The sequence below is a fragment of the Cervus canadensis genome, chromosome 21, assembly GCF_019320065.1.
Source record: "Cervus canadensis isolate Bull #8, Minnesota chromosome 21, ASM1932006v1, whole genome shotgun sequence".
NCBI lineage: Eukaryota > Metazoa > Chordata > Mammalia > Artiodactyla > Cervidae > Cervus > Cervus canadensis.
The window spans coordinates 55,671,785-55,693,061 of NC_057406.1; the positions used below are offsets into that span (position 1 = coordinate 55,671,785).

The 21,277-nt window shown below is 43.9% G+C and overlaps 1 protein-coding gene across 2 annotated transcripts in view; it reads right to left on the minus strand.

Moving 5' to 3' along the window:
* The window catches only part of LARGE1 (LARGE xylosyl- and glucuronyltransferase 1), a 605,065-nt gene that overhangs the window by 294,797 nt on the left and 288,991 nt on the right, over positions 1-21,277 (minus strand). For both annotated transcript variants that reach the window (XM_043439875.1, XM_043439876.1), the window contains one exon: positions 12,624-12,747. In XM_043439875.1, coding sequence (XP_043295810.1) covers positions 12,624-12,747 — 124 coding nt within the window. The remainder of the gene's footprint in view (positions 1-12,623; positions 12,748-21,277) is intronic.

A 21,277-nucleotide genomic window follows, 5' to 3' on the forward strand; every position in this document is an offset into this window, starting at 1 on the left:
AGTGAAGGACAGGGAAGTCTAGTGTGCTGCAGTCTATGGGGTTGCAAAGAGTCGGATACGACTTACCAACTGAACAACGTAACTTTACTAGTGGTCACCTTGAGGCTATTCAGAAACATCTATCTTTTTTCCTGATAATCAGAATGAAGGGTTAAATACCATCTGAGTTATCCCACACAACGACTGAAGCAAAGCAGGTTTCAAACCCAACCCATAATTCCAAAGCTGCTTTAAAATGCCTGTGATCAGCTGGTTCCTTGTATATTTGCAAGAACAACTTTTGACATCTACATTCAGCTTAGAAACTGACTCAAAACAATTATTTACAGATCATTCCATGTGTAACTTCTTCCAGTATATAATGCCTGCCCCTTTAAAACAAGACCTCTTCAATTATGAATATTCATTTTGATTGCTTTTCTTTGGTTGGCTGGCAAATAACTTATGATCCTTTCTTCAAGAAGTATATACTAGTGCATATTTTGTGAGCACTTGCAGAGCATTTCTTTTTTTTTCTGTTGTCTTTTATATAAGAGAACTTGATTGGCATTCTTGGGTCTCTGTCTTGCTCAAAACTCTACAGACATTGCAGTAGCACGTTCATTATTATTGTGAAAATTTTGGCTCTTCAAACACAGGACAGTTTTCTCCACTTACCCTTGCCTTATGAGGTAGCCTTAGATATCAAGCTCTACCCTTTGCCCATGGACCCAAACATATGTGGCTACTGAGCCTGTGAAATGCAGCCTGTTGAAGTTGAGAGAAATAAAACATATGCTGGACTTCAAAGACTTCATGTAGGAAAAAGGTATGCAAGATACCTCATTAATAATTTAAAAAATACTGATCACATGTTGACATGATATATTAGATATACAGGATTAAATAAAATGTAGTATTAAAATTCACTTCAATTGTTTCACTTTGTACCATAAAGAAGGCTGAGCACCAAAGAACTGATGCCTTTGAACTGTGGTGCTAGAGAAGACTCTTGAGAGTCCCTTGGACTGCATGGAGATCAAATCAGTCCATCCTAAAGGAAATCAACCCTGAATATTCATTGGAAGGACTGATGCTGAAGCTGAAGCTCCAATACTTTGGCCACCTGATGTAAAGAGCCAACTCATTGGAAAAGACCGTGATGCTGGGAAAGATTGAAGGCAAAAGGAGAAAGGGGGTGACAGAGGATGAGATGGTTGGATGGCATCACTGACTCAATGGACATGAATCTGAGCAAACCCCAGAAGACAGTGGAGGACAGAGGAGCCTGGTGTGCTGCAGTCCATGGGCTTGCAAAGAGCTGGACATGACTTAGTGACTGAACACCAACAATAACAAGGGAACTTTTGATTACATGGGATTCATCATTACAGTTCTATTGGAAGGCAATGCTCAAGAGACAGACTACTCGGATTCCTATTTTGGTTCCATAGTACTGAGTAATTTCCACAAGTCTCTTTTATGAGCTTCCATTCCCTCACCTGGAAATGGGTGAAAATAGTTATACTCACCTCAAGGATTATTGTGGAAATAAAATAAGATTATGCATGTGAAGCTATTAAGTTGGCACATAATCAATTCTTATTAATGAGAATTATTCTTAAAGGAAGAATTTTTTCTTTATATTTTTCTAACAGACTGGGAGAAAATATTTGCAAATGAGGCAACTAACAAGGGCTTTATTTCCAAACCATACAAATAGCTCATACAACTCAACAAGAAAACAACAAACAACCCAAATGAAAAATGAGCAGAAAATCTAAATAGACATATAGGGGGCCAGCAGGTAAATGAAAAGATGTTCAACATAGCTAATTATAACAGAAATGCAAACCAAAACTACAATGAGGTACTACCTCACACTGGTCAGAACAGCCATCATTAAAAAGTATACAAATAACACATGCTGGAGAGGGTGTAAAGAAAAGAGAATCCTCCTGCACTATTAGTGAGAAAGTAAGTTGGCATAACCACAATGGAGAACAGCAAGGAGGTTCTTCAAAACATTAAAAATAGAGTTGCCATGTGATCCAACAATCCCATTCCTGGGCATGTATCCAGACAAAACTATAATTCAAAGAGATACAGGAACCCTAACGGTCACAGCAGCGCGACTAATAGTAGCCAAGACATGGATGCAATCTAAATGTCCACTAACAGCTAAATGGATAAAGAAGATGTGGTATACATACACAATGGAATACCTCTCAGCCACAAAAAATAATGGAATAATGCCATTTGCAACAACAAGGATGGATCTACAGATTATCATACTGAGTGAAGTAAATCAGAAAGACAAATACCATATGATACCCCTTATATGTAGAATCTAAAATATGACCCAACTGAACTTCTCTACAGAACAGAAACAGACTCACAGACCCAGAGAACAGATTTTCGGTTGCTAATGGGGAGAGGGCATGGGGGAGGGATGAATTGGGAGTTTGAGATTAGCAGATGCAAACTAGTATACATAGAATGGATAAACAGCAAGGTCGTACTGTATATTCAATATCCTGCAATAAACCACATGGAAAGTAAGATGAAAAAGAATATTATAAATATATATATAACTGAAGCTCTTTGTTATACAGTGAAAATTGATGCAACATTGTAAATCAACTATACTTCAATAAAATAAACTGAAAAACTTTGTTTCCAGGGTGTAGCCTGATGTAGGCAACTTACCACTGATTTGACCTGAATTGTAGGGGCCCCATTTGATCGACCTGCATAGAATTCTTTTCTGCTCCTGACAATTGTCCTTAGATTTCATCAAACTCTGGAGGAACCATCTAACACCTTGACTTTGCAGTGATGAGCCTACAGCCCTTAATTTTCGTTAGCTTTTCACACAGTCACGCCATTCCAGGGTAACATGCCAAAAATGTACCTCCTCTAAAACACTGAAGCTCTAATGTTTCACTCCCCAAATCCAGCCTTTTATCCTTTCAAAGCATTTGGAGAGAAAGTCCTGTTCTCACTGTAAAAATTTTCTAACCACATCATAATGTCCAGTTTGCTCTGGCTGTTACTTTTCACTATCCATGAAATAAATACCTCTGCTCTCTTTTTCGCTCTTTTTCATTCTGGGGGGAGGCAGCTCATATTCCCCAAATCCATCATTACAACTACTCTCTTGAATCAATGAAGTTGTTTTTTAACTCAAATTCTGAACAGGTAAGATCTGTGGTACAAGAGAACAACACTGTACTGAAGGCCAAGAGAACTAGATTCTAGCATCACTTAGACTTCTGATTAGCAGCATGCTGCTAATTCCTTTGATAAACTTTTATTAACCACAGAAAACATATGCTGTTTCTATAGCATGGGATTCTTGAAAACACACAATGAAACCAGGGACAGAAAAGCATTTCCTTCTATATCAAGAGGAATGGACAAGAAAACCACGGCAATGAAAATGCAAAGGGATCAGTGTTCCAGATGGGGAAAGGGTGAGTCAGGGGACACTTAATTGCTTTAAAAATGAGTTTTAAGTCTGAGCTCAGACCAATTACAGCTCCAGCTGGGGTATGTCACATACACAGATCTGGAACAACTGTTGTATTCTGAAGAACCACAGAGAATGGCAGACATAAGAGAGAGAGAAAAAAGTGAGCCCACTCATGGAAGATAAGAACTCAGAAACCACTAATCACGTTAACAGGTCAGAGAACACATTTAAGTGTTAACTAGGCTCCCTGCACTGCCATTCTGATCATGGCTGAGGGAACGGGGATGATGAACAGTGGACTCAGTAAATACACTGGGTCCTCAACCCCCTGTCTGACTTACTCTGCAGATCCAAGACAGAACTCATGCAATTCCTGGAAACCGCCATGAGCCAGGTTTTATCCTAAACCCTGGGCCTAAAGATAAACGGTATAGGTCTTGTCGTCCAGCTCCCCCCAGACTGGTAGGGAAGGCAGACGAGTGACCAGACAATGACAGATACACTCACATCTGGCCTTTCTTGATGCTCAGGACCAATGTGGGGGAGGGGGGAGATCAAAGAGATGAAGATTTTAGCATAGCACAAGGTGAACATTTCTAATTGTGTTTCTAAATATGGAACAAGGTCCTCTGGGAGGTAATGATCTCTTATCTCCAGAAGGACTCAAAAAGAGAAGATTAATGACCATTTACATAGAATATTATAGAAGAAAATGGGAGGTTATGCCAGATGAATGCCAAGTTCCTTCCTAATTAAGATTCTATGATTCTCAAAAGGGGACAGGGCCCATTGATTAAGACACTATGTTACATAAAGAAACATTTGCCTGAGCACAAAGTGAATTGTACAACTGACACCAATTCTTTTCTAACACAGATGAGTTTCTGTTGGTTGTCAACAAGGTTCCATGTATCCTATTTAAAAGCCAAAGATCAGTCTTCTGAATACAGAATCACATGTTACACATGTCACTTATCCACATTTGTTCTGTGACCTCATCCTCACTATCAGAGAGAAAGGCCTGACACAGAGGCCCGAGGTACATCGCAGGCCTTATAGAACCATCTCTCCCGTTCACAAATCACAGGTATAATCTAGGAACCATAAAACAATAAAGCAAGTGGGAAAACACCACCTTTTCCAGACCTGGGAACCTCAGCCAGTCCTCCTGCACAATGTTTGACCTACAAACAGAGGAAGAACAAGAGCCTACATTCATAAACTATTCTAGGAAAGCAATCTAAAACACACACCCTCTGAGGAGCAGTCAGCGGTCACCTGTTTCTTTGATGTAGGGGAAGAGAAGGTGTGCTGATGTGGTGGGTTTGGAAAAGTGAAGATTTAAGAGGTAAATCACAGCTATCGTCAAATACACCAAAGAGGAAGGGAAGGAAACAGAATCTGCTGGGGGCCTTTGTTGTTTCTGCTCAGTCACTAAGCCGTGTCTGAATCTTTGCAACTCCATGGTCCAAAAGGAGAAGAGGGTGGCAGAGGGTGAGATGAGATGGTTGAGGGCCTACTACGTGTCAAGCACCATGCTTTCCATTATAAGACCTCATTTAACTGCATTTCTTCACCAATAAAGGGGACCTAGAGCCACCAACTTTGAAAGATGATTATTCTCCTTGTTACCATATAATGAGTAATGCCGGACAAGGTAATTCTGAAGACCAAATATCCCTTGCTTCATTTCTCATTCTTCTGCAGGGCATCTCTGAACATATCCTACCCTCCATGAGAAAGACACGTCTGGGGGAGTCAGTCCTTCCTCTGCAGGTCAATCAGTTCTAATCAGAACTGCTCCAGCCCATGGGGGTATTTTGTCACTGCACTGGAAGCTTGGCCACTGCCAAGTGTGTGGTCTCCCTGAACTATAAACCAGGCCCCGAGATCATACAACCTAAATTCAATTTGAGGAAGAGGACTTACTGGAAAGAATCCTATGTGAGATTCTGGTCAATCTGCTTAACCCTCTGCCACGGGGCCTCATTTGTCAAAAATATAGCTACAAGTATTGAACTTCTTTTTAACCCTGAGACCCTATGAGTTCAAGTCATTATCAATCCCTGCTGAGCGAAAATGCCCATCACTCAGGAGGCATAGCTTCCTAGGAAACAGATGAGGCAGGCTGTCGTGTCTCCACCTGCCCCAGGAAGAGGAACAATAGAACTTTGTCTCCCAGAGGACAGCAGGTGCTGAAAGACGGCAGTTATCTAAAGAGAACCTCTACAAAACTCCATAGGGACCAGCACAAAGGCAATTGAATGTGAGTAGGAAGCCAATTTTTAGAGTCAACCATCAACACTTTCTGTATCCACGGTCCTGAAGCGCACTTCATCATCTTTGTGACGCTGGTAACGAGCAGGCATCAGGTCTAAGAGAAAAGGATAAATGAGGGCTCCCAGCGAGACAGAGGCCTCATGAAACAGCCCCTGCCCCAGCCACTTCCCTTCCTGAGCTCTGGATTATCCCCCAGTGGGGGCCAGGGGTGACTTCCCGGGCCAACCAGGGGCAAGATCAAAGGCAGGGTATTCAGGGCCTCGTCTGAACACTGGCAAATATCTTGCTGATTTAAGGCAAACTGTCCAGAGTGAGGACTGCTTAGTTTACTGATCCTTGGATGGCAGGGATGGGGCCGTCCCAGCTCTCAGCAGCATCATTAGTAAGACACACTTTCGTCCACAGCAGGAAGGCCACTCCCCGCAGGCCTGTAAATGGAGGAGTCACACTTAACACATTTGTTCTTCAGGAACAACCAGAAAAAGAACAGCACCGAGAGCTCAGAGGACCGTTGTCTAGACACAGTTGTGGAATCTTAGCTTAAAAATAGGCCACAGTGAGGGAACCAGAACAGAGGAGAGAGAACATGGATTGTGCAGTCAGTCCTGGGTTTTAATGCTGGCTCTGCCATGTACTGGGGCTCCCAGGTGGTTCAGTGGTAAAGAACCAATGCAGGAGATGTGGGTTCTATCCCTGGGTCGGGAATATCATCTAGAGGAGAAAATGGCAACCCACTCCAGTATTCTTGCCTCAGAAATCCCCTGGACCGAGCAGCCTGGTGGGCTACAGTCCATGGGGGTCACAAAAGAGTTGGATATGACTCAGCAACAAAACAACAACTGCCACATACTAGCTATGATTGTGATTGGGGGTTAGTTATTTTATCTCCTTAAGCCTCAGTTTCCTCATCTGTAAAATGGGGATCATAATAGAATCAGTCCACAGAGTTATGGTGAGCAATCCATGTGAAAACCATGGAACATAAGAAAGAAATTGTTCCATATATAGCAGAGGTTACACTGTAGCCTGGGCTTCCCTGGTGGGTGGCTCAGACAGTAAAGAATCTGCCTGCAATGCAGGAGACCTGGGCCTGATCCCTGGGTTGAGAAGATCTCCTGGAGAAGAGAATGGCTACCTACCCATTCCAATATTCTTGCCTGGAGAATTCCATGGACAGAGGAGCCTGGCAAGCTACAGTCTATGGGGTCACAAAGAGTTGAACATCAATGAGTGACTAACACATGCCATAGCATATGGGGTTCAAAGTCACTGAAAATGGAATTCTGAGTTCAAGTGCAAGTCAACAGTGGCAACCTCATCCCCCAGTCAGGTGGCAGCCCACATTCCCCTCCTTTTCTTCAGATCCATCCCGCCTCCGTGTCTGCTAGTTACACGACCCCAGATCTCACACCATTTCATTTGGAAAGGGAAAAATCAAATAGCGGTCTTGGCATTCATTCACTGCCCGATCTCAGGGAAATATCTTTCACGTCTGTGCTTCAGTTTACAAATTGCCTGTGAGATGGAGGTAATGAAGGTCCTCTTTCCACTCCACAGGGCTGTCCCAAGATGTGAAGTGATGCATGCTACCACCTTCAAAGCTCCATGCAAAAAGAAGTCATGGTCCTCATCCTGCTGCTCCCTCCCCTGGTGATGGGCTTCGTGTCCTGGGTAGATGTGGAGGCACTCAGTCCTGGAAGCCTGTGAATCTGGGAACTAGAAAGCGGGAAATGAACGGACCACAAAAACATCAGAAAGACCAATGAGTGTTTCACAGGCCACAGGGATGGGCATGCTGAGCGATCACTGTTTGCAAATCCGCCCTAACTGGTCATTACGGAGAGAAGCGTACCAGTCCAGCGTGAATTTCTCACAGCTTGTTTTTAATCACACACTGATCCTTCATAATTTCCTTTCCCCTATTTGTCCATTCTCCAGCACTAACAGACAGAATAAGGGTCCCACAGGAGTATTTCTGAGAAATGTCATTTCCAACAGCTATATAAAATGATTTCTCAGCCATATCGGGGGAGGCCGTCTCATGTCTGCTGTGGGTACCATCCAACGTGTTTCCTGGATGCAAGCGCAGAATCAGCACGATTCCATGTCATCATCTGTCCCTCCTCTAACATCATCTGGTGGATGGTGTTTCACTGCATCCCCTTCCTGCTTTCCCTGTCATGGAAAGACGTCTGCCCCACAGCTGCTCTTGGGATTAAGGTGGGTTGGTACAGATGGGGCTGTTTTATCTACACTACTGCAGGGCCACTGATGGACAAATACCTGGCTGTCTGCCAGCGCCCTGAGGTACAGGGGGTCTCAGGAATGTGCTAAGTCCTGGCGGTGATCCAGAACTCCTTCCTCAATCTAATGTCCATTGACAAATGAATGGATAAAGATGTGGCTGCGGTTCATGGGGTCGCAAAGAGTCGGACACGGCTGAGTGACTGAACTGAACTGAACATACACACAATGGAATACTACTTAGCCATAAAGAGGGTGATGATTCCATTTGCAGCAACATCAAGGCAACTAGAGATTATCACACTAAGTAAAGTTAGTCAGACAAATAGGCATCAAATATCACTTACATGTGGAACCTAAAATATGACACAAATGAACATATGTATGAAATAGAAACAGAATTACGGACATAGAGAACAGATTGGTTGCCAGGGGTGGGGGCGGTGGGTTGGGGGAGGGACGGATTGGGAGTTTGGGATCCGATGCAAACTACTTTATGTATAGAGAATGGATAAATCACAGGATCCTACTGTAATCCACAGGGAACTATATTCAATATCCTATGATAAACCATAATGTAAAAGAACATAAAAAGAATGCATATATATGTTAATATATGCTCAGTTGCATCTGACTCTTTGCAAACCCAAGGACTGTAGCCTGCCAGGCTGCTCTGTCCTATAATTTTCCAGGTAAGAATAGTGGAACGAGTTGCCATTTCCTACTTCAATACACACGCTCATACACACACACACACACACATATAATTGAATTACTTTGCTGCACAGCAGAAATTAACACAACATTCCAAATCAACTACACTCCAATTAAAACAAAACAAAACAAAACTGAAATCCTTTCCTAATGACTTTGCGTCTGTCTCTTAGGCACCCAGCCCTGAGTTTACTGTGTATTCATTTAGCAAACATTTTCATAGGCCAGGCATCATGCCAGGTGGTAGGGATATAAGAATGATAAAAATCAGAAGCCTAGCTCTTTTGGACCCTACACTTGAGGGAAGGTAGACATTTACCCGCTCATCACACAAAGGCATGAAAGTTTACACTCAGTGGCGAGTTTACAGAAGAAAAGTATGTGATCCTCCAAGAAGATATAACAAAGAAACCCTTATGAGATGATGAAAGCAGAGAAAGTTTCCTTAAGTACACAGAGGCTCAGCAAAATAATGGGGAATTAATTAACGATGGGGAAAGAACAGACTCCAAATACAACAGACAGAAGAAATAACGTGTGCAAAGGCCCCCAGCAGAAGGGAAGGAGCAGAGTAGCCTGGAAAATTCAGCAGGTGAGCAGTGGTGCTAACAACAGAAGAAGAAGTTGGAAGGAGGCAGGAGCCAGAAACACAACTCAGTTAAGAATTGTACTCTCCATCCTAAAAGCACCAGGAAACCATCAAAGGTTTTACACAGAGGACAGAGATGGTGTGGTTGGGCTTTCCTATGGGGAAGCTGATTTATGTTACTGATGAAGAATAGAGTCAGTAAAGGAGACGTAGGCAGATAAGAAGGGAAGAGATTTGTCTGGGGAAAAATCTCACGTGCTTAGACTATGATAGTGTCAGGGGAGATGGAGACAAGCTTGGACCTCGAATGGCCAGATACAGAGAGAGGGAAAGGGACCCATTGAAGGCAGACTCTTAGTTCTGGATGAGCAGCTAAGTAGATGGTGGTGCTAGATGTGAGGAAGGCTCAGGTTGGGAGAGTGGGCAGGTCAGGATTTAGGTTTGTCGAGCAGAATTATGCATAAATTATTATGACCGTTCTCATGAATTATGGGAAAATTACATTTTACAAAATGCCTCATACTCATTGTCCTTACCAGATTCTGACAACTCGCCTCACGGGATACAGGACTGTGGGTGATAGATGTTTAAGTGGTAAGGAAATAAAATGTAGGTGGGAAGGACTTTGCATTGCACTCATCAGTAGAAGGCAGGGTCAAGGGCAGGACTCCAGACCAGATCCTTCAGAATACATCACGTGGCAATTTTCTTTTTAATTCTTATTTTTTAAGCCAAGCAGTCTTCAAATGGATAAAAATCCAGTGTGCAGGCTTCCCTAGTGGTCTAGTGGTTAAGAATCCGCCTCCCAATGTAGGGGACATGGGTTTGATCTCCAGGCCGGGAAGATTCCACATGCCATGGAGCAGCTAAGCCCTTGTGCTACACCTATGGAGCCCACACTCTAGAGCCCATGCTCCATAACAAGAGAAGCCACTGCAATGAGAAGCCCACGCACCCCAACAAACAGTCGCCCCTGCTCGCTGCAACTGGAGAAAGCAACGAAACAATGAAGACCCAGCAGGGCCAAAAAAAAAAAAAAAAAAAGTGTGTAAAAATAATGGATACCTGGATTCATGTGGGCATGATGGAGTCAGAACTCCAATCTTTCCCAATCTCACCTGCCTCCTTTCTTCCAGGACCCTAAGAAAGTCTTAGGGTTCCCAGGGGCAGGTTACAGTGCCTTACCTTTCAACCTCCCCATGGCCCGGGGATTTCCCTGCAGGCCATACAATTAAGAGCATTTTAATCCTACATTGCCATGGCTACAAAGGGGAATAAGGGACCATCAAGAACCTGCTGCCTCTCAGTCACTGCTGGGCCTTCACGTGAGTTATCTTGTTTAATCCAGTATCTTCCTCTGTGTCTGGCAATGTCCTACCCATCTGGCTCAGAGGTAAAGAATCTGCCCGTGATGTGGGAGACCGGGGTTTGATCCTTGGGTCAGGAAGATTCCCTGGAGAAGGGAATAGCTACCCACTCCAGTATTCGTGCCTGAAGAATTCCATGGACAGAGGAGCCTGGCAGGGTTATATTAGTCCATGGGGTTGCAAAGAGTCAGACACAATTGATTGACTAACACTTTCACTTTTCACTTTCACTTGGGTTTGACTTTCTCAAGCCCAAGTCAGACAGCTCTTTAGTGGCAAGACGGGATATGAAGTTGGGGTTTTTTCAACCACTCTGTGTTCTCTTACAAAGCAAGGGGGTCCAGGCTTACACAGAGCACAGACTTGGAACCACACTAAGAGAGAAGCAGCAGCCCTCTGTGCCAGACACAGCTCCTCCCCTCCCGGAGCTCTTCCCCATGATGTTGGTGCTCAGACCCTGGGAGACAGAGTGGCTTGCTTTCACCTTAATTAGTGCAGCAATTTGCTAAATTTTGTTTTTCCCTTTTTAAGAGTGTTAATCAATTTTAGCTCAGAATAGACTGGAATGGCACACAAATTGCCACGACAATCCCCAAATGCTAAATTCTCAACATCTCGATCAACCTCAGAGCCTGAAATATGGGAAAATCAGAAACTCTGGCCGGCATCTCGGTGATCTATTTAAAATGTTATGGCTCTGAAATGAAAAGATAATGGCTTTAGGAGGTTTAGAACAGGCAATTTGCTAAAATCAGCCTCATGCCTAGGTGTTTAGTCCTTCCCAAGGTGACTGGAGATGGAGCAGCCACAATTTTTGCAAACTTGCGTGTTCCACTAATCACAGCAATTTGTAAAATCCACTTGCAGCACAGGGTACCAACCAATCACCAGAAATACAGAAAAGAACAAGATGTGTTCCCAGCCCTGACCCACATTAAGAAGGTTCTATGCTAAAGCAGTAGTTGGACAAGTGAACGGAAAAGATCTTCCTCTTCCCTGAGGGAGTCACAGGAGGATCTCAGAGGAGGTGGCCATGGAGCTGAGTCCTGACGGATGAGTGGAGTGATGACAAGTTAGCATGTCAGATAGAAAGAAAGGCTCAGACACAGGAAGGAGGGCAGAGAGCCCAGAGGTGGCTTCTTAGAGCGAAGTAATAAGTGAATTTGCAGGAACGGCCAGAGACGAGACTGGAAGGAGAGTCCAGAGCCAGAATATGAAGGGCGTTTTAATCAGACTGTGAAACTCAAGCTTGGCACAGACCACATGGTACCATGGCAGGATTTCAAGCAAGGTAATGATATGGCCAAACGATCTTCATTTGGTTGAAACCTTCTGGCCCAACATAATCCTTAATATTTATTCAGCCTGATCTTGTAGGGGTTATTTGGCCGTGCCACATGGCATGAGGAATCTTAGTTCCTCAACCAGGGATCAAACCTGTGGCCCCTGCAGTGGAAGCGCAGAGTCTAAACCAATGGACTGCTAGGGAAGTCTCTATTCAGCATAGTCTTTTTAAGTACACTCACATATATTCTCTCATTTGAGCCATTACTCCATGAGGTTGGTGTTATAATCACATTTCTTCGCGTGAAAAATCAGACCCAGCAAAGGTATAACTTTGTGTCTTATGACCAGTAAATGACAATACACAAGTTCAAACCCAGTCCCATCACACTCTGAGCTCGGTGCTGACCGGACCAGGTAATCGAATTCTCTAGATATCAGCCACCATGGGCCTCCTTTAGATACGGACCAGGCCAGAGGCCTCCAGCCTCCACAGAAAGGCTTGGTGGTCAGAATTGCGTAGACCAACATGTATACTGTGCCAAAGAGGTGGTTACTTTAATGCTTCAGATAATCACATCAATTTCGAGTGGCAAAAACCCTCAGGTACACCTGGATGTTTCCAGTTCAGAGTTTGCTTCTGTATACTAAACCATAAACAAGAAAATCATGACCCCCTTCCCGCCAGTACCTTGAGCTCATCAGCGTTGTAGAAGTCTACACGCACCGCAGGTACCATCCAGGTCTGGAAGAGTGTTGCCAGGATCTGCTCGGCGATGGAGTCGGCGATGAGGTGGAAATGCAGGGGGTTCCGCCTGTGGGCAGTGAGAGGAGAAGTCAGGAGGGAGAGCCAAGACCTTTGAATTCTAGCCACAAAAATCCACTCTTACCAACTGGTAATATTTGGGTTCCCCAGTGCTCAGCGGTAAAGAACCCTCCTGCAAAGCAGATGTGGGTTTGATCCCTGGGTCAGGAGGATCCCCTAAAGAAGGGAATGGCTACCCACTCCAGTATTCTTGCCTGGGAAATCCCGTGGACAGAGGAGCCTGGCGGGTTACAGTCCACAGGGTCATAAAGATTTGGACACGACTGAAACGACTGAGCAACACGCATAACCAATTTGTAACAGCAACAGGGAAGGTCAACCAGGCATGTTGCCTAACCAGTGCCTACTGGGGAGGATGTCAGAGATGACAAGGAGAGAGGACATCTCATCCAACCTCAAGATTTCAGAGACGTGGCAACTCCAAGGACCAGAAAGGGTAAAATCATTGATGATACTCAATGCAAGTCAACCACCATACCTGCTATTAGGGTATCTGTATTTCCAAAAGTCATAGCGTGTGTACAATTTGGTCATTGCTTTATCTTTACCACCTGGATGTACTGGACTCAGTGAAGCACATGGACAGAGGATGAGGTCTTTAGACTGGCTGTATGGAGCTGGCAAATATTTTTCTCATAGCACAGCATTAAACACTAAATCCTGTCTTCTGCTTGTTCCCCTCCATGTCCACCCCCACCCCCCAGGGAGCCACAATGGCATCATCTGGGGCTCCCATTACTGAATTATCATCTCACCCTCACATGTAATATTTCTAAGGTCTTTATCAGTCCATCTCAGTTGGCCCGCTGTCATACTGAGCCAGCACCCAAAATACAAACCAGCAGCACACAAGGGCAAAGCTTCTGATTCAAATGTAAATAGGTCTGAAGCCCAGATCTAGCATCTATGGAGGGGGCTTTGAACATGTCACTTACACCTCCGCACTGCCTATGCAAAATTCCCTTGGGGCTACTGGGTCAATTCGATGAGACACGCAGTACAATACTCGCTGCATCTCAACAACAAGCATAGGTGGGATAATAAGACAGTGGAGATGCCTTCTTGAGGGACTGCCAGGCACAAAGCCAAAGTTCAACCCAGCAGAACTACTACCATAGACACCACAGTGCTAGTAATAATAAGAGAAAGCATTGGAATGAAGGAGCACCTCTGAGAAATCGAAAGATGAGAAGGACCTCCTCCTGCCCCCTCCCCCAATCTCAAGGAGCTCTTACTATTTAAAGAGATAGTTAATTATAAACACAATTAAATATAAACAGGAGGCGGAATGTGATAACAGCTACAACAGAATCAAGGTTCCAGAAGACTAAAGAAAATGAAAGGTGAATCTGGACTGGGTCAGAAGGATGTGTAAGCACTGGGGGAAGCTTTATCCTTGGCACAGGAAGCCAAGGAAGAGGGGACCTGATCCAGGGAGAATAACAAGAGACTGAATGGAGCAGGCGTTGAGAGTGCGTTGGGGCAGCAAGGTCTGCAGGGACTCGGGGGTTGGAACAGAGAAGGGGAGAGATGCAGGTATACAGTAAGCAGTGCAATAAACAGTCTGCACTTCATCAGCTCAGCAGGGGGAGTCACATGACCTGGCCGATAGCTCTCAACTCCTGTTCAGTGGCTCCCCAGCACTGTTCTAAGTTCCACACACATAAACATCTTTCAATTCTCCCTTCCCCCATGTGTTCTTTAGAACCTAGGCCTTTGCATATGTGGTTTACTGGGTAGGAAATCCTCATGCATTTGCTTATGCTACACTTACTGAACACCTACGACTCACCAAGCGATGAGCAGGATGCTGGGGACATGGTGGTAAGACCCACCATCCTTGCTCTCACATATTCCAGTCCTGTCCTCTCCTTCCTCCTCCTCCCTCACCTTCACAGTCCCCATCCAGCATCTGGTTCTCTCTAACCCAGCCTTCACTTCTGAGGTCGGCCATCGGGTGCTCCTGGAATTCTTCTCTGATGACTGGTGACAAAGTCAGGGGCCCTTCCTAACAGTCCTCTCAGCATCTGTACCATCCTTGGGCTGTAACTGTCTGTTTACTTGTCTGCATCCCTCCTTGACTGTGAGCTTAGAAAGACGAAGGATGATGCCAGTGATGCTCAAATGGAGAGTCCCAGGATGGAGGTCCATGCCTTGGATGCAGTAAGGGTTTGACAGAAAAAATGAATGTGAAATGAAAACCTGACTTCATGTCTGGAGAAGAACAACAAAGAACAAAGAAGTCAAATCTTGAGAGATTTCAGAAGAAGAGATCTCGGACATGAGGAAACTAGAGAGGAAGAGGAAGACAGCAGGGTTTCTGGGGTTGGTGAAGACGTCTCCAGGACAGGGGATACAGGAAGAAAGGCACACTGGAGGAAGATGATGGGTTTGGTATTGGATGTAGCAAGTTGAAGGTGAGGGTAGCAAAGCCAAGTGGAGCTGGGAGTGTGAGTCTAGACCTGAAGAAAGTTATTATCCAAGGTCAATCTGTCAAACACGTAATAGGTGCTCAAGGGTGCTGAGCTGGATCAATGACTCAAAGAAGCCATCAGCACCACTGAACTTCTCCACGGTACCCACTGCCTGAACACTGCAAACTCTCATTTAAACCACATATGCTCAGAAGCAAGTGGCATGCCTGCCCTACAGCCTCCCTGGAAGCTCTGTAAGAAGCTTCCCTATAAGAAGCTGCCAGCTGCCATTGCTTACTGATGTCCTAAGTGATGACCAGAGGTGTGAGGGAGTGAGTCATCTCCTCCTCTGTGAGTGGATCCTCATCCTTCCCTTTCCTCCTAACTGGGGGCCTCCAATGAAAAGCTAACTGAGCACTCACAGCAAAGCACCATGAGATCAAATTCAAACACCTGCATTCAAGACACTATGGTTCTGGCACAAAAACAGAAACACAAACCAAGGGATCAAGATAGAAAGCCCGGAAATAAACCCATGCACCTACAGGTACCTTATTTTTGACAAAGGAGGCAAGAATATACAATGGGGCAAAGAAAGCCTATTCAATAAATGGTGCTGGGAAAACTGGACAGCTACATGTAAAAGAATGAAATTAGAACACTTCCTAACACCATACACAAAGATAAACTCAAAATGGATTAAAGACCTAAATGTAAGACCAGAAACTATAAAACTCTTAGAGGAAAACATAGGCAGAACAATCAATGACATAAATCAAAGCAAGATCCTCTATGACCCACCTCCTAGAGTAACAGAAATAAAAACAAAAGTAAACAAGTGGGACCTGATTAAACTTAAAAGTTTTTGCACAGCAAAGGAAACTATGAGCAAGGTGAAAAGACAACCTTCCGAATGGGAGAAAATAATAGCAAATGAAACAACTGACAAAGGATTAATTTCCAAACTGTACAAGCAGCTCATATAGCTCAATACCAGAAAAACAAACAACCCCATCAAAAAGTGGGAAAAAGACCTAAACAGACATTTCTCCAAAGAAGACATACTGATGACTAACACATGAAAAGATGCTCAACATCACTCATTATTAGAGAAATGCAAATCAAAAAACTGCAATGAGATATCATCACACCGGTCAGAATGGCCATCATCAAAAAGTCTATAAACAATAAATGCTGGAGAGGGTATGAAGAAAAGGGAACCCTCTTGCACTGTTGGTGGGAATGTAAATTGATACAGTCACTATGGAAGACAGCATAGAGATTCCTTAAAAACCTAGGAATAAAGCCACCATATGACCTAGCAATCCCACTCCTAGGCATATACCCTGAGGAAATCAAAATTGAATAAGAGTTCATTGCAGCACTATTTACAATAGCTAGAACACGGAAGCAACCTAGATGTCCACAGACAGATGAGTGGATAAAGGTGTGGTACATATATATAACGGAATATTACTCAGCCATAAAAATGAATGCATTTGAGTCAGTTCTAATGAGGTGGATGAACCTAGAACCTATTATACAGACTGAAGTAAGTCAGAAAGAGAAAGATAAATATTGTATTCTAATGCATATATACAGAATCTAGAAAAATGGTACTAAAGAATTTATTTACAGGGCAGCAGTGGAGAAACAGACATAAGAGACATGAGATGTGCCTTATGGATAAACATAGAGACTTACAGACATGGGGAGAAGGGAGGAGAGGGTGAGATGAATGGAAAGAGTAACATGGAAACTCACATTACCACATGTAAAATATATAACCAACGGGAATTTGCTGCCTGGCTCAGGAAACTCAAATAGGGGCTCTGTATCAACCGAGAGGGGTGGGATGGGGAGGGAGGTGGGAGGGAGGGTCAAAAGGGAGGGGATATATGTACACCTATGGCTGATTCATGCTGAGGTTTGACAGAAAACAAGAAATTCTGTAAAGCAATTGTCCTTCAATGAAAAAACAAAACAAAAAATTCAATCACCTGGCTCCTTCCCTCCACCATGAGGCCTCCAAGGACAGCAGCCATCTTTTCACTTCCACCCCCAGTGCTGGGCAGAGAGGCTGGCAAGTAACGTGGGCTCAAGAAACACTCGTACAACAGGAAAAGAAAGCCAGTGCTCTCCTTCCCCATCACTGTTCACATTCCCCATAAGAAGGAAAAGCAGCTGAAGACATGCTTACATCAATGGTTCAGGGCTGGCGTTCTGCTCCAGAACATCTGGGTCGGAACCCTGGCTGCATTAATGACTAAGTGAATGCAAGCATGTGACTTCATCTCTCTAGGCCTCAATTTCATTTCAAATCGGGAACAGTAATGGTACATAAGCAGTAATATCAATATATTGGCTAACTGTGACATGTGATATATATATAAAGTGCATGCCTGGCATGCAGGTAATATTTCAATATATGTTAATAATTGGTATGGTCTGAATGTTCGTTGACCCCCACCCCAAATTCATTATGTTGAACCCTAACCCCTAGAGTGACAGTACCAGGAGGTGGGGCCTTTGGAATTGAATAGGTCACTGAGCAGCGTCTTCCTGAAAGGAGTTAGTGCCCTTAAAAAAGAGGCTCCTTGGCTTTTTTTAACACAAGAGAACACAGAAGGAAGTCTGCAGTCTGTGATCAGGAAGCTGGCCCCCGCCAGAGCCAGGCCATGCTGGTGTCGTGATCTTGGACTTCCTAACCTCCAGAACTGAGAGAAAAAAATAAATTTCTGTTGTTTATGAGCCACCTGGTCTGTGCTATTTTGTTACAGCCGCCTGAATGGACCAGAACTGTTATCAACATGAACTTACGAAACTGTTATTTTCTCTACTGCTTTTACATCACTTTTCAAATAAAGTATTTTCAATTAGTTCTTCCACTCATAGACCAAAAAATGCACTGAATGGATAAACATCCAACAAAGAGCTATCAAGCACCATGTAAGGCAGAATAGGGATTTAGGCGATGAATGAGCTCAGAGTCCTCTCTTCAGGCAGCAATCAATGTAGCAAAGACAGAGAAAGAATACAAATAACCACATAAATGTTAGAACACGAGGGCTCAGTAACACGGGGCTGCACACACAGCTGCAAGTTTGGGAACAGCAGGGCCTCCCCGCTGCCCTGCAGCCATGTGAAGACACTGACCTGGACGGTGAGTAAAGAGATGCCTGGATTTGGACAGTGAACAACCTGCACAACTGTACAGAACGGCGGCACCAGGACAAATGCACATGCTCGTGGAGAATAAGAATGAAAGAGATGGCTTCTCAGCAGTGGAGAACCTAGGAAGTTTCCACAGGTAATGTGGCAAGTAAACCAGATGAGAAAAGATGAAGGAGAGAGAAATGTATCCTGCAGGATGTAACAGAATTAGGAAAAGAACAGAGGTGGAGAAGTTCATAGTATGTCTGTCAAAGAACTACAGTCTTATGTGAGCAGATCATACAATGTTTATTGAACGCCCAGTGTATGCCAGGAATGGGAAGGAAAGAAAAGAAAAGAGAGTATTAACAATAGGATGGGCCAGGGTGTGTGAATTCTTAAAAACAGAATTCGATTCTCCAAGTGAAAGCCAGATAAGGTTTATAGGGCTCGGCAGGCAGCAGAGCGAAGCTGTAATTCAGAAGGTTAACCTGGTTACCAAGCAGAAGATGGACAGCGTGGGTGAGAAGAACAGGCTCTCAGAGGATGACGGTGCCAGCATTTCTCCGGGGCTTTCCCCCTCTTCTGCATTCTTCCTCAGGAATAAACCAGAGTCTCCTTCAGGAATACACTGAAATCTCACCTCCTCAAAGAGGCCCGCCATGACCACTCCATCCAAAGCCCTTCTCCCCACCCATCACACGTCACCCCACCGCCACATCTGGTTTCTTTCCAGCGGTGACTAGCAGGGCTGGAAATCTTTCTATACATCTGCAGATGGATGTCCACCTTCCAGTAGAATGCAAGCTATCTAGGGGAGAGATTGTCTTGTTTCACAAAGCACCTACTCTCGTCTACTCTCTCCACATCCCTGGTGCCTAGAAAGTGCCTGGCCGTGAGTCAGGTCAGGGCTTGGCCACAGCTTCCCACAGGCCATGTTCACACTGCAGTTGTGTCCACCGCTGCCTGCACGGTACCACACCTCCTGCTTCCGGCCTTCGGCTCTCAGATCAGACACCACAGCTCTGAGGAAGACATTCCATGGTGTCCAGATGTCCTTTCTCAGCGCCTCCCACTGAATTCAGGGCTCAAAACTTACACTTTTGCAACTGTTCCCTGTTAGATGGAGTCTTGGCACTGGGAACTACATTTTGTAAATAATCTTTCTCCCAGCTCTCTCAAGAAAGAGGAGCCTAAGGAGACATGATTAAATGCAGTATCATATCCTGGATGGGATTCTGGAACAGAAAAAAGAACTTAGGCAAAAAGGAAAGAAATCTGAAACAAAGGACAGGACTTTAGTTATAATAATATATCAATGAGTAATGAGTTTTATGTGCTCAGTCATGTCCGACTCCCTGTGACTCCATGGTCTATAGTCTTCCAGGCTCCTCTGTCTATGGGATTTTCCCAGGCAAGAATACTGGAGTGGGTTGCCATTTCCTTCTCCAGGGCATCTTCCCCACCCAGAGATCAGACCTGGGTCTCCTGCATTGCAGACAGATTCTTTACCATTTGAGCCACCAGGGAAGGGAAACTAAGTCTGTAAGTTAGCACTAATACAACTACCCAACCAGCACTGGTGGTCTGGATGCTTACCATTTATTATTATGTAAGAAAGATACAAGTGTTGCTGTTATTCAGTTGTTAAGTCATGTCTAACTCTTTTTAGGACCCATGGACTGTAGCCCACCAGGTTCCCCTGTCCAAGGAATTTTCCAGACAAGAATACTGGAGTGGATTGCCATTTCCTTCTGCAGGGGATCGTCCCAACCCAGCGATCGAACTTGTGTCTCCTGTATTGCAGGCAGATTATTTACCTGCTGAGCCGCTAGGGACTGGTTCATTAATTATAACAAATATACCATAAGATGTCATAAGAGGGGAAATGGGCTGTAGGGTTTTGGAAAATCTGTGCTATTCCTTTTGTAATTTCTTTGTAAATTGAAAACTGCTCTACAAAATAAATTTTATTAAAAAAAATCTTTTCCTCAGATTTTTTTTTAACAATTCCTTATATATATATAATCATCCAGTAACAGTCTATCAAAAAATAAATAAATAAATAAAAGGACAAATGAATAATTATCAAAGAGATCCAAATTCCCTCATAGTGGACACAATTACCTGCAAGTCTGGCATAGAGGCCCTTAGAAGAAAATGTGAGAGCGTTATCTTTTAATGTGGGGGTTAGGTGATAGTTTCTGACATAAGACACATAAAGCTCAAAAGAAAAAGAAAAATAAACTTGTCTTCGTCAAGATTAAAAACTTTGTGCTTCAAAAAACACCATCAAGAAAGTGAAAAAGATGGCCACCAAGTGAGAGAAAATATCTGCAAGGCATAGCTATGCCTGGTAAGGGACCTGTAACCATAGTATAAAAATATTTTACAGCTCAATACCAACACAAGTAAGCAGATCAGAAACCGAGCCAAGGGTGTGAACAGTCATCTCTCAGAGAAGACATACACACGGCCAACAAGCCCAGGAAAAGATACTCACCATCACTAGTCAGCAGGGAAATGCAAATCAGAACTGGGATACCACTCGGAAACCCACTAAAATGGCTGAGGTAAAAATAACAGCCAATAACAAGCGTCATTAGGGATGTAGAGATACTGGAACCCTCAGCTGCTACTTGTGGGATAGTACAATGATTGTAGCTGCTCTGGAACACAGTTTGGCGGCTTTTCAAAACATGAAGCATAAAGTTACCATTGCTGACTTACCCAGAAATCCTACTCCTAGCTAGTGGGTTGGCCAAAAAGTTGATTGGGATTTTTCTGTAATATGTTTTGGAAACACCCAAACAATCTGCGGTCAATCTGATATAAATAAATAATATATGAAAACATGTGTTCCTTCAAGAACTTTAACACAAATATCCACACTGGCGTTATTTATAACAGTCAAGAAGTGGAAACAGCCCAAACGGCCACCAAGTGATGAAT